At 44.1% G+C, this 23567-nt stretch overlaps 1 protein-coding gene across 1 annotated transcript in view; it reads left to right on the top strand.

Annotated features, from left to right (window-relative positions):
- The window catches only part of LOC135240497 (FERM and PDZ domain-containing protein 4-like), a 92631-nt gene that overhangs the window by 53447 nt on the left and 15617 nt on the right, over positions 1-23567 (top strand). The window contains 5 exon segments of the mRNA XM_064310019.1: positions 5838-5954; positions 16213-16373; positions 19160-19262; positions 21067-21112; positions 23090-23194. Coding sequence (XP_064166089.1) covers positions 5838-5954; positions 16213-16373; positions 19160-19262; positions 21067-21112; positions 23090-23194 — 532 coding nt within the window.

Below are 23567 nucleotides of genomic sequence, written 5' to 3' on the forward strand. Positions count from 1 at the left end.
TTTTATATTTGTGGATGATTGATGGCACACACACCTCTTTCTAAATCATTATGTCAATAGAAATTCATAGTATTTCAGCATAACTAGGCATATGAAATATGCCACTAATCTCATTCAGAGAGGTTGTGTGTTCGAATCCTCTTACTCTGCAAGTTGTCCATTTGTTTTTCTCCTTAATGATCAGGATTAAAAGATGAAGTTTAAAGCTTGGGTTTGAGTCCGTGCTGTGGTTTTCTTCAGGTTAAATGGGGAGATTCCCTCCGTTAGTTAATAATTTTTTTTTGTATTTTCAAATGCCAGTATTTAAATTCTAATCGTAATTCTGCAAGACAAAAGGTATAATTTAGTGCAGTTCTCGAATCATAGAGAATCATAAATATTAATTTATGTGAACTGCCAACCGATATAATTACCATGCCATGCTGACAGTATTATCTTTGGAGTAAAATATGTGCGTGGAATCATTAAAATAGCTGAAATAGATTGTGAAGCAGTCCATCTGGTTTCACTTTCTCAAAGCCAGTTCCATATTGTTGACTGGAGGACACAAGTCAGGCTTATTGCATGGCCTTTAGCCTGTGGTGTTTCCGTGACCATTTTCGGTGCTGGATCACGAATGTCTTCAATAAAATGATCTCAGCATGTGCACTGAATTATGTGTAGTTGTAAAATTAGCTGTCTTCTACTGCCTGTCCTTGTTTCAGAATTATAAGCTCTGGTCCCTGTCTCCCTTAATGAAATATTCTCTGTGCCTTGGCGACTCAGAATGCTTGCTCGCTCAGAACGTTCATGAAAAAGCTCTAAGAAGGTTGACATCAAACGCCAGTGTTTCTTTAAAAATTAACTGATTAAAAGATTGTTATTCTAATTCCATTGCACGGTCATTAGGGCAGCTTGTGTGATATGCACTGCTATGAAATTAGTTTTTCAGTGTTTTACTTTTAGAGAGCTTCACATACGCATATGTAGATATGTGCTGTGTAACATCTTACTACCATGTTGTACCGATTTGAATTTAACTATTAGACTATTTTTTATTAGGGTCATAAACACGGTGTACCATAATTGTGAGGTTTCCACTGTTTTCCTGACAAGCTTCTTCCTAAGTGCTTCCGAAATTACATGCCTCCAAGTGCTTCTTCCTGTAATGTATTGGCAAACAAAAAACTCAGAAGTTATAGTGTATCATGTCTGCATGTACACCCCAGTAATTGTGTGGATTGGAATCGAATGAAACCTGTCCCAGCAGCTCTTGATCTCCAGGAAAGACCGAATGGCTTCTTTGCTAAAAAAAAAAAAAAAAAAAAGTAGGCGAGTGTAGAGATCGAGTGAAAGGTCGCCCAGCACTATTCTGGTTTTATGATGAGTGACAGAAATAAGCTGATGGCCTGGGGGGGAACATATTTCTTTGGAAGAATTTTGTTTTATTAACTACTAATAGAGAGAGGCTTGGTGTGATTCAATGGAGAATCAACCTCCCCATTGGCCACTAAGTTGTGATGATTTATCAGGTGGTTTGACACTGAGTCTGAGTCTAGGTCCCAGAGGGTAGCTGTGGCACGCTTTGTGCTTTGCGTCTGAGGCACAGCCCCAAAACAAAATTCATAATCACTGTACACCGCAAAACTTTTTATTTTTATTTTTTTTTAAACCAGAGGTGCCCTTTGCGATCACAATCTCCATGCACCCGCAATGGCAGTCCGCCCACCCCCGCGCCCCCCACCCCACCCCACCCCCCTCACCCGTCAGTGCACAGTCGCTTGTACTTCAGCGCAAACAGAGGCCAACCTGCAAATCCCTCTGGTGCACCTGTGATTGGAACTCTGGCACCGTTACTGGGGTCAGAAGGCCAAATACCCGCAGAGGAAGTTGTCACAGTGCCATCTGTGCTGCTGTGCAAAAGTGGACACTCTGTGCTTTTCTCTGCTAATGGGATAAATGTGCTTCCTTCAATGACAAACTGACGACAGTCCACAAACACTTACGCAGGGACACACATTCACATATTTTTTCTCTTGCGGACACACACACATGCACGCACACGCACACACACGCGCATGCGCACACACACATGCACGCACACACGACAGCAGAGGTCGATGATTTACACATCGCAAAGGCAGAGCATTTCTTTCACGAGTATCTAAAAACCTGCTGTTAATCGTTCTGTATAATTAAAAAGCATTTCCAGTTTCAGAATCAATTCTTGTCTAAATGTGTTAGATCAGCTAATTACTGTTAGCATTGTAGGCCGTAACGAGAGAAAGCAACAATTGGTTTTCAATTTAAACATTTTTATTGGGTAGTAGAAAATTATGGAATGCCATCTAATCTCTTTGTCATAGTGAATTATATGTAAAATTATTTATGCTGAGATACTGCCACCAAACTAGGTGCTATTAAGCAAGAAAAATAGGACTGGTTGCTGGCTGATGAACCTTTCAAAAATCGGCAACGTGATTAATCACATAGGCAGGTTCTGGAACATGAACACACACACACACAAAAACACACACACACACACACACAAATACACACACACACACAAATTTACACACACCCACACACTGACACGCACAGACACACACACCCACACACACAAACACACACACACACACACACAAATACAATGCACATTATTAAGAGCTCTTGTATGTTGGAGAAAGACAGAAAGCTATTAATGATGAATTGGGGTGGGGGTGGTGGGGGAGGTGGGGGAGGGGGTGCTCCATACATAGATTGACAGGCGTTTGACGTGTGATGTCCCAGCTCGAGCTCATTGTTTTAAGATTAATATGGCCTTCCCTCGAGCTGACGAGCCTGTTATTATAATAGCCCCATTCTGAGAGAGAGAGACGTTGGGTGACATGTATTTACAGACTGACAGCGTTACGTTAACAACACCGGGGAAGCTCAGGGCTTTGTTAGAGGCTCGTGCTTTAATTGTGTTGCTGAGCAGCACCTGAAACCTGAGCAGAGCTCTTCCTCGGGCCACTCAGGTGAGGCAGGTACTGTACCTGTGAGGGGGATCGCATGTCTGCGCAGAGCCACGCCCCCTTTTTCAAACCAGCCGGGTCGCTGTGTTTTGTTTCTCTCGCGTGTTTCACGATGAGAGCAGTTTGTTACGCAGCGATTACACTCTGACGTATGTATGTATGTATGTCTGCCTGTCTGTTCTGCCTGTCTGCCTGTCTGTCTGTCTGCCTGTCTGCCTGTCTGTCTGTCTGTCTGGACGCTCATATTCCGATGTACTGCATGTCTGATTTTGTGCATCCACATACTGAAGGTGTCACACACGCTGTGGATGATCGCAGGTCAAAGGGTCACGCTCAGATGCCTCTTGTCTGTCGAAAATGGCCGGGGTCCATCTGTGTGAGAGGCTCCTACAGGGCATATTTTCGGATGACATTGTCAAAAAATAAAAGTTTAGAGAAATGTAGGGACACAGTAGCAAAACTGGTTGGCATTGTTTGTCTTTCTCTCGTTGAATTCCTCTGAGCACTGCTTCAAAGACTTTTTCCCCCTGTTCTTTATGCAGCATCAGGTTCCTGCATTTATATCAAGTTTCATTACTTCAGAAAGTAGGTCACATACTTCTTGCATATTTTGCGAATTTTGTTTGTGGGAATTTGTGTGGTTTTTTTTTTCTGCAATGCCGTAATGACATCTTCAGGGATGAATCCGTTGTCACGGTAATCCACAAGGTGGGAAGTAGCCTGCAGCACACGGCACAAAATGGTGTGTTCGGGGCGCCCCAAAATCACTCACTGGAAGCTGAAAGCATCCGGCCCGGAGAAGGATGACGAGGAAATCCATTCATCCATTACCTATACCCGCTTATCCTGGGCGGGGGCCGCAGGGAGGTGCTGGAGCCGATCCCAGCATGCATTGGGCGAGAGGCAGTAACACACCCTGGACCCTGACTGGGATGAGTGGGTGTAGATGATGGATGGAGATGAATTTGAATAAAACCATATCGTAAAAGGGTAGTGAAACAATAGTGTACAATGACCTGATTTTCTGCTGCCAACCAAAACTGTACTGAAACTAGAAAAAAATGTCCATGAAGGCTGCAACTGCAAAAACCTCTTACCAAGAGCTCTGCAGACACTGGGTTGACGGTCACAGGACCAATTACAGGTTTATTCTAGTAAACATGTGACCAGAGAGTGCCCTGTTGCGATGTGTTGTATTTCAGGCATTTTAAACGTGAAACGGATCCCTCTGCACTCAGAATGCCCGCGAGGTAATCGGAGCGGGCCGTTTCGTGCTAATGATTACTCACTGTCTTTTTTTTTAAGCTTGATCTTTACACAGAATGCCTCTCTACTCCACGCGGTCCTCCACTCAGTCCCTACGACTGCTTTTACCACGTGGCATTGGCAGTGTTGGTGGCAAGCTTACAATATGACAGATTACTCGTATAAAACATGAACTTGGCTTATGTCTTCAGCTTTTACTGTAGGTCTTCCCGCAAAATCTCCCGTTTCGCGTGGCCGCGCGTGTTAGCTCTGGGTGCATTTGCTCTTCCCTGAGGTTTTGACGTGACCTGGTATCCGCATTAACGCAATTAATTTCCCCTCTCTGTTTGACAGCGCCGCGTAGCGTAGCGTAGCGCACGCGTCACTCTCCGCATCCACTGCGGGGATAATGGCGTGGAATGGCATTATGTCAAAGGGAAAATCTAATTTCCCACCAAAAAGGATTGAACAATTGCGGCCGAGCCTTTCATAATAAAAGGCTTTAATCAACGGCGCTTTTATGTTCCGTACCGAAGGCATCGGTTGATTGTGGCGTAAAGCTCCCCTTGACATTGTTTTAATCAGAACTTCCCCGGGGATGACAGCCTTTGGAAGAGCGTACTGACAGCCGAACTCAAAGCCAATTTCACGCGTCTGAAATCACTGGAGGGGAAGCATGCTTTTCGCCTCGCTTTTTATTTTTTTTCCAAGATTACATCACTGGTTTGCTTTGCGCTCAGTATTTAAATGGTTGTTCGGTTCGGATCGGATCAGTTCGGTTTGGTTTTTGCCCTTTAAGGCTGGGATTTGTACTTAACTTCTTGCTAACAATTTAAAGGGAAGAATTTATTTTCTACAGACAAACGCAGTTTCTAAACTTTTGCTTTAGAAACTTTGCATCATGACTTTAGTCAGCTTTGAGGTATGGAACAGAGACTGCACTTCATAACCATCATGCCTTCCCTGGACTCAACAGTGTTCTTTACACAAAAAAAGGAAAAGTTGTCCTGAATTCTGCTGGTAATAATAATAATAATAATAATAATAATAATAATAAAGATTTCTTTCATCTTGCCTGGTAGACTGAATGCTTTAATTTGGTAACAATAGCAATTAATATAATGTACCTGTGTGTGCATGTACGTCTTTGACAAATCATGTAGTTCAAGGGAAATTAAACGTGGAGTTATGCGCGTAACATGCATAATTTGCTTCTGCAATATTAAACTCCATAAATCCCACTTCACATAATGTTCGCCCAAAACAGCCAACGCTTCATTTATGATTCAGTGGAAGCACATAAATTCTTTAAATACTGCTATCCACGGACGGACCAATGTGAGTTCCTCGTTTTCTGCACAGTTTCGTGTTTATTCTCTTGGTGGAATGTAAAAAGCCAGACAAAAATTTGCGTGTGTGTGTGTGTGAGTGTGTGTGTGTGTGTTTGGGCTGTTTGAAGTGGTCACATTTAAAGTAACATTTTAAGGGAGCTCTTTCAAAGCGGTTTAACTGCCTCCGCCACTTGTAGGAGTAGTTCTGTTGCTGTTACTAACTGCCCCCATCTCACCCCCCCCCCCCCCCCCCCCTCCTCTGCAGCCACAGGACCAAATCAGCAGGCTGGCCCCCACCTTCTGGGACCTGGAGCTCCTCCCAAGCCCCCCCATATGGCTGGGATATGGCTTCCAATAGAGAGGGGAGAGACTGCTTCACCAAGTAAGTGTGCGTGCAGCGTGGCAGTCTCCCGTGATCCTTCAGTTCTTCTGCAGTGTGCGATTATTCCAGACGCAATGCCCTTCCTCCACCTCCCCCCTGTGCACACAGAATACTGATTCCCTCTCCCACCTCTGCTTTGGACAGATGAGTCTTGTTCACTCACACACACACACACAGGCACGCACATGTGCACACACATGTAAGCACACACACACACACACAAACACATGCACGCACACACGCACACACACACACACACACACACACACACTGGACCCCACTGCCATTGAATATATAAAGCTGTATATGATCCTACTGTATTTTTTGTGTGTCCCGTCCCTCCTCTCCATCTTCGGGCCCCTAAAATCGTTACCACTTTTCTGTCCACGTTCGCCAGCGTCGCCCCTGCTGTAAGAGGAGGGCAGCCTTGGTTCATCACTCTGCCTCCTTGTACGCAGGCTGTGACGAGCACAAACACTCTATCCATCTAAAAATATTTCCAGTCAGCCCGGAACATCTCGGAACGCTTAATTGTTCATCCCTCTCCTCTCTGGTTTTTAATGAATATTCGGGAGCGCAGGCGGTTTCTCTCGTGTCTAATAGGAGGAAATCGACGTAGATATTTCCTGTAGCTCGGATGTGAGTTGTTGTGCCCGTGTCCGTTTTGTAAAATGAGATGCCGTGTATTAGATTCTGGAAGGTGAACAGCAAAGACGCCGTGGGGTAGAGCTCTACAGTGCCGTGAACAAGTATTTCTTCCTCATTTCCTCTATCGTTGCATGTTTGTCACACTGAGTGGTTTCAGATCTTTAGACAAAATGTAATATTAGACAAAGGAAACCTGAGTAAACACAAAACATTTAAAAAACGATTTTCATTTTTTTAATGAAAAAAGTTATCAAATAGCCATTTCACCCATGTGAAAAAAGTAAATGCCACATTAAACTTGATTACTGACTGCACCACCTTTGGCAGCAATAACTGTGAGCGAACGCTTCCTATAATTTGATATCAGCGTTTCACATCGCTGTGGAGGATCTTTAGCCCGCTCTTCTTTGCCTAACCGTTTTAATGCAGACAAATTGGTTGGTAAGCAGTAGCATTATGAGGTCTGATTGTTGATTTTAAAAGGCACTCCATTGGTGATGTGTGCCTGTGATTGGATAGGTAAGAGAAGAGTGTTGTGTGTATGTGATTGGATGATTGTGGAAACACGTTATTATACGGTTAATGGGGCCGCCCGATCGGTCCGCTGGAATTTTGAGCTTCCTGGCATAATTTGCATTGCACATACTATGAGTGCCGCTCATGTATGTATGCTATCAACCTGGTAAAACACCGGCTAGGCCTTAGTTGTGGGTCTGTGTTCTATGTAGCTTTCAACAGCTACCGTTTCGCCAGTTTTATGATTTTAAGATCAAAGGTGAATGAAACACAAGAGAAAGAGAAATGTCCCCAGTTTTTTTTTTTTTTTTTTTTTGAAACTCAATTTTGTTCCTGAAAAAATATAGCACTTTGTTCTGCTTCGTCTGTAACTGTAGATTGCGAGCCGTGTACAGTGACAGACAGCGAGCCAGCGGACCCTTTGCCTCGCAGTCTCCCGTAATTGGCTGGATCTGACAGCGGGTGGGAACAGCTTTGTGAAGGCAAAAGCAGTGTAAACAGCAACAGGAGCGATGCCAGCTTTTGGATCTTCGCTCTTAGTTCCCAAGACCATCTGCGTTCCCAATACCATCTGCTTTCATTTCTTTTTTCATTTTTCTTCTGTTGTCTTTATACACATACGTAACCGTGCTCATTTCCAAATACTTAATTTAATGTTGCATAAGACTACACTATTTTTTTTTTGAAGCGCACACTGTTATATTGTGGCTTCTCGTTGTTACAAAAATAGGATAGAAGTTTGAGTTTTTGACTCTTGTTCCCTCTGACTGAACCATACCCTGGGTGATGTGATCGCCATTTATGTGCTGCTTGATTGAGCTACTGGCCAGTCAGCACAGACGCGGTCTGGATTTTAGGGCCTCATCCATGCACTGCAGTGCGGTGGCTTAACCGAATGAGTCACCCAGCAGTCCCAATTTGTCCATCATTTTTTTTCTTCTTCTTTTTTGTGTTCTACTTCCTGTCTGGGGATGAGCCAAAATAAACAATGGAGGAAAGAAAGAAATTTTTTTTTTTTTTAAATAACAAATATCAAGAACAAAAGGGCATGTTTGTGAAAGGCCTTCTGGCAGCTGAAGGGTTTTTGGAGAGGTAAAGCCCGCAGCAGCTGCGCCCGTAAAGTTTTATCCCCCAAAAATAGCAACGGGTCCTGATAACCAAACTGACAAAGGCAGGAGCAAGCAGTACCTGAGCCGATTACTGATCTGCTTCAGCTCTGTGAGTGCGCCTCTCTCTCTCTCTCTCTCTCTGAGGCCACCTCTGTCCAGGGCCCTGAAGGACTTCTAGGTTTTTTGGAGGCAGCAGGGTAAGGCTGACCTACCGTCTTACTTCACTGGGAGTTACAGGCTTTGAATTTTCTAAAATAAAAAATTTAGGGCACAGATTTAGAATGTGTGAAAACTGGACCGCAGTGGGGGGGGGATACATTCCAGTAGCTATCGGAAAGGATCACGGGCCGCAAACTTAATGGTAATTTTTTCAATCAATTACTCAGATCGGACGTTATATTGTCTGGTTGGTACCGTAAACCAGACCTGTACAAATAATGAATGAATGAATGAATGAATGAATATAGCTTATTTTCAGTCACACATTATACAAAATTTGACAAGTTGTGTGGATATGCAACAGACGATACATCATCATACATGTTTACACTATTCCATTTCACACAACAAAATTCACACAATCAATGACCAAATAATTTCAAAATTGGACATTCCAGTCGAAAACCGGACATCTGGCAATTCTAGCACCGAAGTGAAAAGGCACAGAAAAATCGCTTAACCCATTTATGCAATCAAAATGGCCACTACGTTTTGTAGCCACTACCAAAGAAGAAGAGTGCATGTTTCCTGCGTGGTCCAGGAAGCCCATTGTTGTTTCAGAACGTTTCTCCACGTTGAAGAAATATAAACACATTCTGATTCAACTCGAACTGCTCCTTCCAAGAGTCCCCCATCTGAAGACCTCTCTTCCCATGGTCCTTAGAGGAACCCATGAGAGACGTGGGTTAGCTGTGTGTTAACTACGTTTTGGGTTCACGCTGACGGCTGTCTTCTGTCTGACGGCGACACGTCCGCTACGCGTTTCGTGAGTGCGAACAGCGCAATATCGTACGGTCAATACGTTTGCGATGCAGAAGAGAGAAACTCTGGGGAAATAACTGTGAGAGGGCGAGTGTCACGGAAGCGCGTTGGATGCTGGAGCCCAGGGGACTGATGCTTATTGCCTCTGAAATTAAAAGTCATGTGGGTAGACACCGAACACAAAATACTTCTTGCTACTTCTTCATATGGCCTTCATGTTTTCAGACTAGAAGGCCATATGATTAGATACTGTCGTACTGTAAGTTACCCAAAAAGTTAATTCTGCCATACTGCCAAAACCCCTGTTCAGTATGTCTATGGAACTGATGGCTTTGACAGAGATTGGTGGAATCCTGGGATAGCACCATAGAAGGGCTTTGACAGCGATTGGCAGAATCTTGGGACAGCACCATAGAAGCGCTTTGACAGAGATTGGGGGAATCCTGGGATAGCACCATAGAAGGGCTTTGACAGCGATTGGCGGAATCCTGGGATAGCACCATAGAATGGGATTTGAAAGCGACTGGTAGAAATAGTGGTATAGCAAAGACGTTGAAGACACCCTGCCTGCAGGAGGTGCACATGCTTAGAAGTGGCACAGAAGTAATTAAGCACTGAAAATAACCAGTGGAGTGGAGGACAGCTGACATGTGGACTGGCGGTTCGGAGGGGCAGACCATAAAACCTGTGCCTGGGTCAGAGGTGAGATGAGTGGCTTCAGTGGCCAGGTGTGAGTGTTAATCCGGGCTTCCCAGGCCAGCGAGGAGCGGTGAGCAGAGAGAGCGAGAGAGAGCGGTGAGCAGAGAGAGAGAGCAGTAAGGAGAGAGAGAGAGCAGTGGGACCTTATCAGCTGTGCTCGAGCGGCCGCTGGGATGGAGCAGAACAGCAGTAATCAGCGTTTTCCAGTCCGCTGGAGTCCAGCCCCCCCGGGCTCATGCCAAGCAGCCAGGGTTATCTAATCCCCGATCTGTTCAGATTCTCTGGCGTGACAGCCGCTACCCCCCCCCCCCCGGCCCCCGCCCCCCGGCCTCGTTCGGAGCAGCCCCGCGCCGCCCGGGCGGATTAATCAGAGGGGGGTGCAGAACGTGAGCGTGCAGGGGGACGGGACGAGCGCACTGCATGCGCCGCCCAGCCCAGCTCTCTGCAGCCGCAGCAGCAGCAGCGCATGGCCGATCGCTCGGCAGTAATGCGGTTTCACCGCGATGCCCTTCTGCGGTTATATCCCTCACGCTGAAACGGAGGAGAGGAGGAATAATTATCCACACAACACAGAGAGGCTAGATTCAGATTGGGGGGGGGGCTCCATAAGGAACAACCTGTTATTTCAGCCAACGTGAACTAGGTGGTGGAAAGGCCTGTGAGAGTGCAACGTGAGAGTGCATGTGAAAGTGCACGTGAGAGTGCCTGTGAGAGTGCATGTGAAAGTGCACGTGAGAGTGCCTGTGAGAGTGCATGTGAAAGTGCACGTGAGAGTGCCTGTGAAAGTACATGTGAGAGTGCGTGTGAGGGTGCACTTGAGAGTGCACGTGAAAGTGCACACGAAAGTGCATGTGAAAGTGCACGGGAAACTGGAAAAAATGTGGTGAACTCCACAATTAGTCCATCTGTCTTTACAGTATTTACCCTGAAGGACAACCATCTGCGGCCCAGATGAAATAGCAAAATATAAGTACCACCAAGTACTGAAGGTTTGATGTGCTTACAGTATATTGTACTCATTGTACATATTGTATAAACTCTACTTTCAATTTAAAGCCATAATCATTAGAATCTCCTACCATTGTTGTTATCTTTTATAATAGCTGGTTAGGACAGATAAACGACCACTTGTGTCATCGATGGATTTCTCTGGGTACATTTAGCAGTTCTCTTTTGTCTCTACACAGCTTTCTTTTTGTAAAAGCAATTTCTGAACAGAAACAAGAGAAGAAGAAAAAATGAGTAGAGGAGACTAAATTTAGAGTAGAATAAATAAATTGCACACTTAACACATACATGCTCTTTGAACCCTCGCTCTGAAACTTAAGTATCAGGGAAATAAGATTTTAATTAACCGTGGGCATGAGCTACTCTTGATTATTTTCATTTTTTATATTTGTGGAAGCCAAGTCTTGGCAATTAAAGCCATCTTTTTTTGGACACAATCAAATGATCTCTGTTGGAATTACAGCCCTTTTAATTCATAGTGCACCCATTTCAGGGGAGCAAAATTAATTGGACAATTGGCTGCTTAGCTGTTTCTAGGCCAGCTGTGTGTCTTTGCATCATTAGTTCATGCTAACAAGAATTCAAGAAAGCAAACAAAAGGTCTAGAGGTGATTCTGTGACTGGCATTTGCATTCGGGGTCTGTTGCTGTTGTCTCTCAACGTGAGGACCAAAGAAGTGTCAATGCCAGGTCATCATGAGGCTGAAAAAACTGTCACTGTCCAAATACTTACGCACTGCACTGTATATAAAGGGCCAAGCACCTCCATTACAGAGGCATTACAGCGTATTCACAGATCTGCAGCGGCAAGAATGAAAATTTAAAGAATTCAATGTGGGATGAAATATTCGGCAAGTATGTGTATGTCAGTTTTTCCAGCTCATAATTACGCTGAAAATGACCAATAATGAAACATTGCACTTAATTTAAATACTTTTTTTAACATAAAAAGTAATTTAAATAAATTGAGTATCTAATTTAAATCAATAATGGCATTTATTTAAATTACATTGATGGAAATTGTATTTATAATGGATTTGCATTCACGGTAGCACACAGCAAGAATATAACTTCAAGTTGTGTTGTATTTATCAACCATCCATTTTGAATTAAGATTGTACGTCAGATTGTAGCTAACTGTAAACCTACTAAGTGGCTGTCTATCTATCTATGCTCTCTCTCAATTTTTGCCAATATTTTTCCTGGGGTACAAATGTGCAGTTAGCACTGTCTCTTGTCCACAGTTTCATGCAGATTTAATACGTGATTTCTCCTGTTGCCTCAAGAGTTTCTATCTTGGTGATTGGTCCAGTAATTGGACCAGTGTCCTTGGCAAACACTTGGACTGGAACTAAGGAACTAAGGATTTCCCTTAGTTTTGAGACCCCAGTAGCATAATCAATGCTAAAATTGTGAAGTGAAACTAACAGTGAGAAAAGTTAATGATTTTAATTTATGTGCATTTGTGAAAATCCTGAATTGCATTTACAAATAACACCGATTATAACGACCTGATTAACGCTTGTGAATCCTTATTTACTTTTATCTTACTTTTGACATTGGGCTAATCGCTATGTAGTTAAAAAAGAAAGTGGTTCGGTGTTGGTTTCCATGGTAATGAGATGCAAACCTCGGTGCTCCATGGTAACTAGAATCCCGCTTGTTAAATGCATGTACCGTGGCTAACGCCTGTTTGCTTTCTCACCGCTACATTAACATCTCCGCTCTGTTCTATCGTTAATCTGTAATTACTTTGTGTCCTTCCTTCCTGTCGCTCATTCTTCTTCTTTTTTGTACGTTGTATGCTTTCTCTTCTCTGTGTCCGCAGTGGAGTGGAGTGAACTCCCTGCTCACAATATGGCCGCCGTTTCTCTTATTCGCCTCTCCTCGGCCTGTTCGCTCAATGCTCACTAAACTTCACTGTATCTCCCCCAACTATCCAGAGTTTCTTCCTTTTCACACCTAATTAAATGGCTATTCTCATACACTGAATAGTACAAATAGTCCATGCGGTGCCTCCTTCACAGATCACCATTCATGCAAGCATGTCCGCTGAATAATACTTCTGTGTTCATTTATTATTATTATTTTTATTTTTTGGCACTGTATTTATTTGATATTTGTACATATTATGCGTATTGTATTTGTGTGTGATATATTTAAAGTTTCTCCGAACGAGAAGCGTTTGTGCTGCCAAATGGCCTGACTGGAGGATTTTAGGAACTCTATCTCTTCAGGGCACTGCCTCACTCCCTTAAGGATCAAATGTGGAAGGGAGCAGTAGCCATGACGACAGCTCTCCCTGTCCAGCTCCGTGATATCACATGACTCTTGAGGATCAAACACGTTCCTAACAGAGGGTTAGAGGAGGCCTTTTTTGTGTGTGAAGTGAAGGAATCTCTTCTTTGAAGGGGCATGTTACAGTCCATCTGCGAGTGTCTGACATCGTCTCCTAGACCAGGGGGTCTCAACCTCCAGTCCTGGGGCACCGCAGTCTCTGCTGGTTTTTTTGGTTTCCTTTCAAATCAGCAGCCAATTTAGGCCTTGGAAACAGGGTGTGCGGCCTTTTTAGCCAATCAATGACTTAAATTAAGCCCTTAAGTGCAGAAACGCATTAAAAAAACCCTCAGACACAGCAGCCCTCCCGGATTTGAGTTAAAGGTCCCTTGCCCTAGACCTAGAGCTGCATAGATTGTGGATGCCTTCATTGAGAACTTTAGCCTTCAGCTTGATGAGCTAATCAGCTCTTTTTCACTGTGGCCATGCAGAGGGCAGTGGGGTGAACCTTCACCGGTCCAGCCCCTGTTGTATTAGCGGTAGCGTATTAGACATCATTCCGAATGGGGTGTCTGCTAAGAGCTGAGCTAATCGAAATTACTCTGAGCCATTAATAGCTAATTGTTCTGACTGAGAGCCAGTGATGTTGACGTGTGGGGGGGAAGCGGGGGGTGGGGGGGGGGTGGTTGGGATGCAGTGCTCTAATGTCATTGGTCATTTGGATGGTGACCCATCTTTAACAGGTGGTCCAAAGCTGAAAGCCAGAAAGCCAGCTCACTTCCTGGTTATACAGGATATAACCAGGGTTTTTTCCACTGCACGCGAGCTGTTGTGTCATCGTCGGGGTTTGAGCCAAAATGGAGACGAGAGGTGATCGGCGGATCGAGCGTGATCGATTTTTACGTCGGAGCCGACCTCCGGTCATCCCTAATCGTGCTGCGAGCGTGACATCGTCAGCACATCCTGTGGCTGCTCCTTCTGAAATGGACCCAGGCTTGTTTTGTTTGCTTTGGTGTGAATGACGATGTGTTTGCCTCCTGGCCTCTGAGAGCTGTTCATGGTTAAAACGTAGCGGCCTTTGAAACTGTGGAAGAAATGGTTCCCTCACAGATCCCAATGTTGGCAGTTATTTGAATAAATTCCCCCCTTCAAACCCACCCCCCTATCATCAAAGGACACCCATACAGATTTGTCTCCCATACCTCCTTCCAAATTCCCCCCCCATCTGTTGTCAACTCTCAAGACACTTTTACTATAAAATGTCTCCTGTGATTTTTTATTTTTAAATCCCCAACATTTCAGGGTTAAATTTAACCTCCCCCAATCTGGCAACCCTGCCAAGCCCTGCGTTTTCTTGCAGTGACCTCAGAGACTAATTGTAGCTTTTTTTTTTTTGCGAGGTCGAACATGCGTCAGGAGAGATGAGTTACACACTGCCTTCCCCGGCCCATCGCTTTAATTAGCCGCCAAAACCAGGACGGGAAAAAAAGAATAATCTGCTGCTGAGAGAATAATAATTTTTAAAATAATAATTATGTGGGGGAAAAAAATTCGGAAAGAAATCGTTTGATTGAGAGGTTCTTTTCAGACACTATATTTGAATCATGCTCTCGTGGTCTGAAGAATACATCAGCTTAGCTCCCTTAGACTTTACTTCAACTACAAGTGATATATAATTATATTAATATCTATCTACATACTATACTATCTATACTATCTATCTAATAACTGCTAACTGTACTACTTACAATTCTATACTGTGTACTTATACTATACTCACCAACCCTGTATATCTAATTACTAACTGTGTTCGCCCCGAGTTAGCACACTGTGCAATGGACAAATAAATAAATACTATATATACATTACGAAGCAAGTATCTAACCAGCGCTATTTCCACACCATGGTGATTCACTCCATACTTGGCGATGTCAATTGATAAAAGCAAGCTCCGTACTACTCGTGCCTTTAGCTGGCCTGCTCCTGTGCCTCTATCCGTTCTTCTCTGTGCTCTCTTATCGTGCTCTCTCTATCGTCTCTATCTCTCCTTGCTCTCTCTTCACCTGCTCTCTCCTCCTTGCCTTTCTCCTGTGCTCCTCTCTCCTGTGCCTTCCCGTCTCCTCACCGTTCTTCACCTGTCTCTCTCTTTCTTCCTCTCCTCATCCTCTCTTCATCCGTGCTCTCTCCTTATCCGCTCTCTCTATCTGTCCTCCTCATCTGTGTCTCTACTGTGCTCTCTTTTCATTTGGTCTCTTTACATCTGCGTCTCTCTCTCATCCTAGGCCTCCTTCATCCTGTGCTCTCTCTCTCATCGTGCTCTCTTCTTCATCCTGTGCTTTCTCTTCATCCTGTGCTTCTCCTTCATCCTGTGCTCTACTCTCTTCATCCTGTGCTTACTCCCATCCTGTGCTCTTCTCCATTATCCTGTGCCTACTCCCTTATCCATGGCTCTTTCTCCTCATCCTGTGCTCTCCCTCTTCATCCTGTGTTGTTCCATCCTGGCTCTCCTACTCTCATCCTGTGCTCTCTCTTTATCCTGTGCTCTCTCTTCATCCTGTGCTCTCTCTCTTTATCCTGTGCTCTCTCTTCATCCTGTGCTCTCTATCTCTTCATCTTGTGCTCTCTATCTCTTCATCTTGTGCTCTCTATCTCTTCATCTTGTGCTCTCTATCTCTTCATCCTGTGCTCTCCATCTCTTCATCCTGTGCTCTCCCTCTTCATCCTGTGCTCTCTCTCGTCATCCTGTGCTCTCTCCTCATCCTGTGCTCTCTCCCTCTTCATCCTGTGCTCTCTCTCTTCATCCTGTGCTCTCTCTCTTTATCCTGTGCTCTCTCTTTATCCTGTGCTCTCTCTCTTCATCCTGTGCTCTCCCTCTTCATCCTGTGCTCTCTTTCACTCCCAAAGCGTAGTACTTTGAGCCACACCGGGGTCATCCCGAACGAAAATACGATGAAACTCCCTGCAGTGACTCCACTGTCGCGCTGGCTTCGTTAAGCGCTCTCCCTTCACCCTCTCCCACAGCCACGTGTCCCAGGGCGGCTCGCTGGAGGAGGTCGGCCCGGATGGCGGCCCGTTCGTCCCGCCCCCTCCCCGCAAGGTGGACATGAGACGGGACCCGGTCCTCGGCTTCGGCTTCGTGGCGGGGAGCGAGAAGCCGGTGCTGGTGCGCTCAGTCACGCCAGGTAACGTGTGCGCCACCGGGCAGCCTGTGCGGCGCCCGTCCCGCGTTCTCTGCGCTCCTGCAGGGACGTCTGGGCTCTGCCAATTATCCCGGCTCGTCTGTGAGTGTTTGACCCCCTCGCTCTTTGTGAAGTGTTTTAAGGGACTGCGTGGCCCGTACGCCCCACCAGGAAGCCTTCTCTCTCGCTCGTTTTAAAAACGTAACATTTAATTAAGACCCTCTTGCACCAGGCTGAGTGAGATTGATTTATTCAGGCAATTAAACTGAAGGATGATTAGGTGTGTTGCGGCACCAGATTGGGAGTTTTTTTGCAATTAGTTGCTGTGGGATTTTTAATGATCACACTGAGCCTGGACTTCAGTTAAAATCTGACTATGCCTGTTTCTGTGTCTTATAATTATTATGTTATAGTTATATCAGGTGATATATTCAGTTTAAGGACAGTATATATCAAGTATATATAAAAGTATTTTGAATAAAGATGGCCAGCTAAGTCATTACATTACTGCCAAATGTGTGAATAATAACAGTTTTTAGTTTTAATACGACACTAAATTAGATTTTATTTATTTGAAAGTAATTAATTTATTTTAAAGCTTTTTTTTTTTTTTAGCACCCTAGATCACCAGAGAAATGCCTTGTGAAAAAAAAACCCAACAAAAGTCGATACTGGGTTGAATCAGCCAATTCTAAGACACATTCAAAAAAATTTTTTGGTTCAGACTATCTTGTTTCTCCTTAATGTATGCATCATAGTAAAGGCTTTTTATCTGCATGTTGTTCAATGGACTTAAGTGGACTTGATCCTGAGTTTGGTTACACTGTTGTAAGTCGCTCTGGATAAGAGCGTCAGCTAAATGCCTATAATGTAATGTAATGTAACATTCTGTAACAGATACGGCAAGGCAGAATTTGCTGAATTTTAAAATGAAGCATCGGATTCTTCTTCTGCTATGCTCGATGAAGAAGTTGCCGCTCCCCTGTTTACCTCTGGGCAGCTAAACATCACGGAGGATTTGCGTGACATTATTGCGCATCAGATTTTTGTACAGTGTAGTGCAGTCACGGTAACTTCTGCGGCAGTTAACTTCTGTGCCACAGTGACCCGTGTGCCAATGATCTTCCTCTCACAGTCCCAGCAGATCTCTCTGGTTTATTTTGGTGTTGTTTTCGAACGTCACCAAAAAACGTGAACGAGCCGAAAGGTGCCGATGCTTTGCGGTACTCTTTTATAAGAGCTCCTTTAAAAAGGGTTCAGCTGCCGTACATCTTGTGTTATTGGATTTTCTTACCGGAGTTTTGACTTGCAGACGTGCCGGTTCCGAGGTTCAGCCTAATCATCGCTTTCATCGCCATGGTACTTACAGTACATTCAGACACCCCCTCAATATTCACACCTTTAATGTGGAGAGAATGTGTGCCTCGTTCTCTCTCCAGCGTCCGCGGTTTTCCCACCTTCATCTCCGAGAGGTGCTGTTCGCACCAGTCTCCAAAATGAGAACGTTACTATGCGGGTTGGCCATATGTGTTTTTTTTTGTTTTTTTTGTCAAATTTTCGACAGAAGGGTCATTCAGCATTGTTGAAATTCAGAATTTCATTAATTAATCACTCATTAAACTGCGTGCATTTGTGCTGAAATTTTATTTACACTGTTCACTATTCCAAGATATTTCCATATATGCCCCAAAGACTATTTTTCTATCCAATTGATTTGTGCACAGTGAGGTTTGGACTCCTGAAACTGCTATGGAAAAGCAGTAAAGGTTTATTTAAGGTTGTAGGCTTGTTGTCAGTGTTATTGCTTGTCAGGCAGATGGAGACTGTGCTGTTTTTGTGTTATTGCCTGTCAGGCAGATGGAGACTGTGCTGTTTGTGTGTTATTGCCTGTCAGGCAGATGGAGACTGTGCTGTTTTTGTGTTATTGCTTGTCAGGCAGATCTAGACTGTGCTGTTTTTGTGTTCTTGCCTGTCAGGCAGATGGAGACTGTGCTGTTTTTGTGTTATTGCTTGTCAGGCAGACGGAGACTGTGCTGTGTTTGTGTTATTGCCTGTCAGGCATATGGAGACTGTGCTGTTTTTGTGTTATTGCTCTGTCAGGCAGACGGAGACTGTGCTGTGTTTATGTTATTGCCTGTCAGGCAGATGGAGACGTCTTTTTCTCGATGATGTGTTTTTGTGTTATTGCCTGTCAGGCAGATGGGATGCGTAGCAGTAACTGTGCTGTTTTTGTGTTATTGCTGTCAGGCAGACGGAGACTGTGCTGTTTTGTGTTATTGCCTGTCAGGCAGATGGAGACTGTGCTGTTTTTGTGTTATTGCCTGTCAGGCAGACGAGACTGTGCTGTTTTGTTTGGTGGTTTTGTGTTATTGCCTGTCAGGCAGATGGAGACTGTGCTGTTTTTGTGTTATTGCCTGTCAGGCAGATGGAGACTGTGCTGTTTTTGTGTTATTGCCTGTCAGGCAGATGGAGACTGTGCTGTTTTTGTGTTATTGCCTGTCAGGCAGATGGAGACTGTGCTGTTTTTGTGTTATTGCCTGTCAGGCACAGATGCGGCTGTGCATGGTTTGTTGTGTTATTGCCTGTCAGGCATATGGAGACTGTGCTGTTTTTGTGTTATTGCCTGTCAGGCAGATGGAGACTGTGCTGTTTTTGTGTTATTGCCTGTCAGGCAGACAGAGACTGTGCTGTTTTTGTATTCTTGCCTGTCAGGCAGATGGAGACTGTGCTGTGTTTGTGTTATTGCCTGTCAGACAGACGGAGACTGTGCTGTTTTGTGCTGTGTGCAGGGGGTCCATCAGAGGGAAAGCTCATCCCAGGAGACCAGATCATCATGATCAATGACGAGCCCGTCAGTACGGCACCCCGAGAACGGGTCATAGACCTGGTCAGGTAACCACACATACGCCCTGCAGTACCTGGTCATATACACCTGCCGTGTGCTCACCTGGTCAGGTGACCCACACATACACCCTACCTGGTCATATACCCCAGCTGTGCCCTCACCTGGTCAGGTAACCCACGCCTAGGCCCTACAGTACTTGGTCATATAGCTCGGCTGTGTACTCACCTGGTCAGGTAACCCAAGCCTAGGCCCTGCAGTACCTGGTCATATAGCTCGGCTGTGTACTCACCTGGTCAGGTAACCCAAGCCTAGGCCCTACAGTACCTGATCATATAGCCCGGCTGTGTACTCACCTGGTCAGGTAACTCACCTGCAAGCCCACGTGGCCTGGACTGTCTCATTGGACAGAGCAAGAGCTCTGTGGACAGGTAGTTGTAACCATCTGTGGAACAGCAATCATAATGTCCTAATTAGCCAACAACGATTCCTGGAGATTTAATTATATAAATATGTCCCCTTAAGAAATATCTCCTGTACATTTTGGAGGTAATTGCTTTTGGAGGCATATGCTAACAAAAGACTGTCGATGGTATATTTTTTGAGCCGAACTGTTGAGCAGAAATGTTTGCTTGACGTCACACAGGCAGGCCAAACGATCCAAACGACTGATCACTATAGAACTACAGCACAGTAGGGAATTCATTTTTCAAGCAATAGACCATCCAGAGTTTCATAATCACTGCAGCACATCTGTGGATGAGGTGTTAAAAATGTGAGTGCGGGCGTGCGTGTGCACAAGTGTGTGTGTGTGTGTGTTTGTGTGTCTGTGTGCTTGTGTGTGCTTGTGAGTGCGTGCATGAATAAGTGTTCTTGCAGTGGTTTTTTTTTTCCATCTTAAACTAACACTTACAAACTCATTAGATTTTAAGTGTACTGATGCAATATTTTGATTTTCCAGCAGCCAAAGCACACAGACAGGAGCTTCCCCTAGATCGATACGCTATTGGCTCACTCTCTCCAGCGGCCAGAGATTTTTCCGATGTGTCCCTGACCGTTTCAACCCCCCCCCCCCCCCCGCCAGTGATGTATTTTCACACGGATGACGGGACACATGTCCATTGCCCCAGCTTTTGGAGAAACTGCGTTTTTTTTTGCCGATGGTCAATTCAAATCGGACAATGGCCGCCAGTGTACTCAAACGGGCAAAAGAGGACCCCTTTTGTCCGACATCAGTAATGGGCCATGCCTCCCTTCATAGACACTGAGAACTCACGTCAATGCAGATTATGGAGCAATCTCTCTCACAGCACTTAGCTTTGATGCGTCTGTCCACTTTGAAAACTCAGCGTCATATATCTAAACGATCTATATCATATCGTATATCGTGTCTAAATCGTTAAATATGTGATTATTGGAAAACGGTGTCTGCCTCGTTGAAGTCAACGCCTCATAGAATGTAAGAACATTCTAATCGTACAGTATTAATAACTGTGCTACACCAGACATAATCGTGCCTCTGTTTTATTGCTTCTTCAGTTCCTGAGTTCTGATATATTGATACAGTCTGGTGCTTTTATTTATTTCTAATCCTCAATTTTTCAGGGTTTTTTTTTTCTCATCTGTTATTCCCAGGCCAGTTTCCTCCAGCGACACTGGGGGGTTTTTAAACGTTCTGGAAAATGTGTGTCGTCCCCCCCCCCCCTCAGGAATTATGGAGTAATGAGACGATGCAGTTTTCAAAATGTGCTACACAAATATTAATTGAGTGAAGTATGACTTCACAATGTTTCAAATGTGTGCAGCAGGAATGTTTAGTTTTGTTTTTCGCTTCTGTTTTTCGTTTTCCTGCAGAAGCTGCAAGGAATCCATCGTGTTGACGGTCGTCCAACCTTACCCAGTAAGTACTCCGCCTGCGTTGATCTTTTACAAAGACAGGCAGGCTCTGTGGAAGTGTTAGCGCTTCTGACTCTACGCTCAATCCATTTCAAAGAGATCTAAAAGTACATTACTATTCTCCTCTGGCTTCTTCAGTGCATACCGATTTCTGCTAGTATTTCCACGCTGGATGAAACCTCTGTTTGCCCCCTCTGCTTGTACCCTTATCTTCAGCTCCGTAGCCAGCGTTAGGAGACAGTAGGCAGTGCAACACTAGGTCATTATTCACAAAGACAGTCTTTTTTTTATTGTGTTTTACTCCTGCTGTAGTGAAATCCTAGAAGTCCAAGCCTACATTATATTGACTTGTGCTCTCGCATTACGCCATTCAAAAGAATCCTTCCTGCGTGCACTAATCACTTAAGGTAACGACCAGATAAGAAACCAGGTAGTAAATTAATTATTTTCACAATAGAAGTATAGTTTTTGTTCACGTTAGGTCTTCAAAGTAGCGTTAATTTGTAGCGTGTATTTGCTGTAATGTTTTCAGCGTCTTGGGCGCACGATGCTGCTGGAGTTTGTCTGGCTCTTCGTGTTATTCCTTCATTACCTTCGCTGACCAATGAGATTAGCCCCCTCCTGCTCAGAACTGAACCCCAGAGGCCAATAAGATGCAGACTGAGCAACCTGATAATTGGTCCCATTTATCAGACAGTGCCGTACTGACACGATATGATTGGCTATTAACCCCACCAGTGCATGTCTCCTCACTCTCATTCATATGCTGGATGCAAATCGCGGACCCACAAAGAGAAGATCCTCCTGACTTTGGTGCAATGAAAAGAAACTGAACTTTTTGGAAGTGGGAACCCACCCACACGCTTAGAAACTGTGACATTAGATATTAAATATGGAAAAACATTTATGACAGGTTTGTGTGAGCAGCAATAGTTTCACCACAGGCCTGTTCTTTCTTTCTTTATTTCATTTTTTTTAGAAATGAATTTCTTTCTTTTTCCAATATTTAATATTGTACACAAATCTTAAAAATGCCAAGGAGAATTCTTTGTAATTGGTTTTCATTTGTTGCGGGGAAATTGAGACAAACGATGTTGTGTTTTGTGATAAATGAAACTAAACTAGCCAGAACATTTCCGTAATGCTTTTAACTGAAGATTGCGAAGCGGCAAAGCAAAACATACATTTTATTATAACATTGCTGTCAGGCTTTTAGACTTTCAGGGCTCCTAGAGTTGCTGTCATACCAGAATGTGCAGAACATATATAATCTTATAAAACTCTTAACTCTCCTGCAGTGGGTTATTTTTTGGCACAGATTGTAATGCACTGACTGTCTGGCCCCATTTTCGGGCGTCTGTGAATATTTGTGGCCAATCAGGGTTTGCCTCTACTGAACCCTGATTGGATAACTCTGATTGGCTGTTTTGATTGGCTGCAAATTCACTGCTGTTTGCGGGAAATTCACAGAGGCAAGACTTAAAATGCAGTAAATCCGCAAGCCGAATGGATGTCTGCTAACTGATGAGAAAATATGCCTTCATTACGCATTAAGGACCAAATTCAAACACACAACCCCACCAAAACAGCAAATGGGCACTGAGAACAGGCTAAACTGATAAATGTTAGGGGAACTTTGCAGAATGAAGCTAAGTTTAGCATTTAAGTCACGTAGCTCTCCCCATGGCAGACTACAGCTATCAGTAATGTGCCAGGATGGATATAACTAATGTGATCCTATATTGAAGCAAGTAAGAGTCAGAGTGAAATCAAAATGTGCTTTTTTGTTCATTCAATTCTCAAGAACCACATGTCTAAAAGTGGTTGTTCCAAAAAACAAGAAAAAAGAACACATTGTAATACTTGTGTATTTTCACTTCAAAGCTTTTTTTTCCCCCTCCACTTCCCGGAAAATGATTTTAATTGAGATTTTACGACGACGAAGGCAGGCTTGCTGATTGGTTCTCTGCGTTCCTTTCAGTCTCCGAAGTCTGCTTTCATCAGCGCCGCGAAGAAAGCCAAGCTAAAGTCGAACCCGGTCAAAGTTCGCTTCGCCGAAGAGGTCACTATTAACGGTCAGGTTCCAGTAAGTAGAAAAAAAATCACAATATTCCTTATCTGATATATATTTAGCATATTTAGCATTTCCGAGAAAACTCTTTATTTCTGTGAAGACCAGATGTCCTTGTGTGAACATTGAAAGACTCCATTACCATTCATGTCACAGAAAAAATACAACAAGTAAATCAATCAAAAAAAAGTTTTGCTGAGAGACATTCCGAAGTACGCATTTAATTCAATCCGGCGAACTGAAATGATAGCCTGCGTTTTGATAGAAGCGAGTTTGAGCACCCATGTCACGATCTTATAATTGAATTTTATTGAACTGAGTGGTATTTTGCATAGTGATAGAAGTGTTTTTTGAGTATGCATGCCACAACCCAGTAGGTTGAAGACCT

Source organism: Anguilla rostrata, chromosome 15, assembly GCF_018555375.3.
Source record: "Anguilla rostrata isolate EN2019 chromosome 15, ASM1855537v3, whole genome shotgun sequence".
In the NCBI taxonomy this organism is placed as follows: Eukaryota; Metazoa; Chordata; class Actinopteri; order Anguilliformes; family Anguillidae; genus Anguilla; species Anguilla rostrata.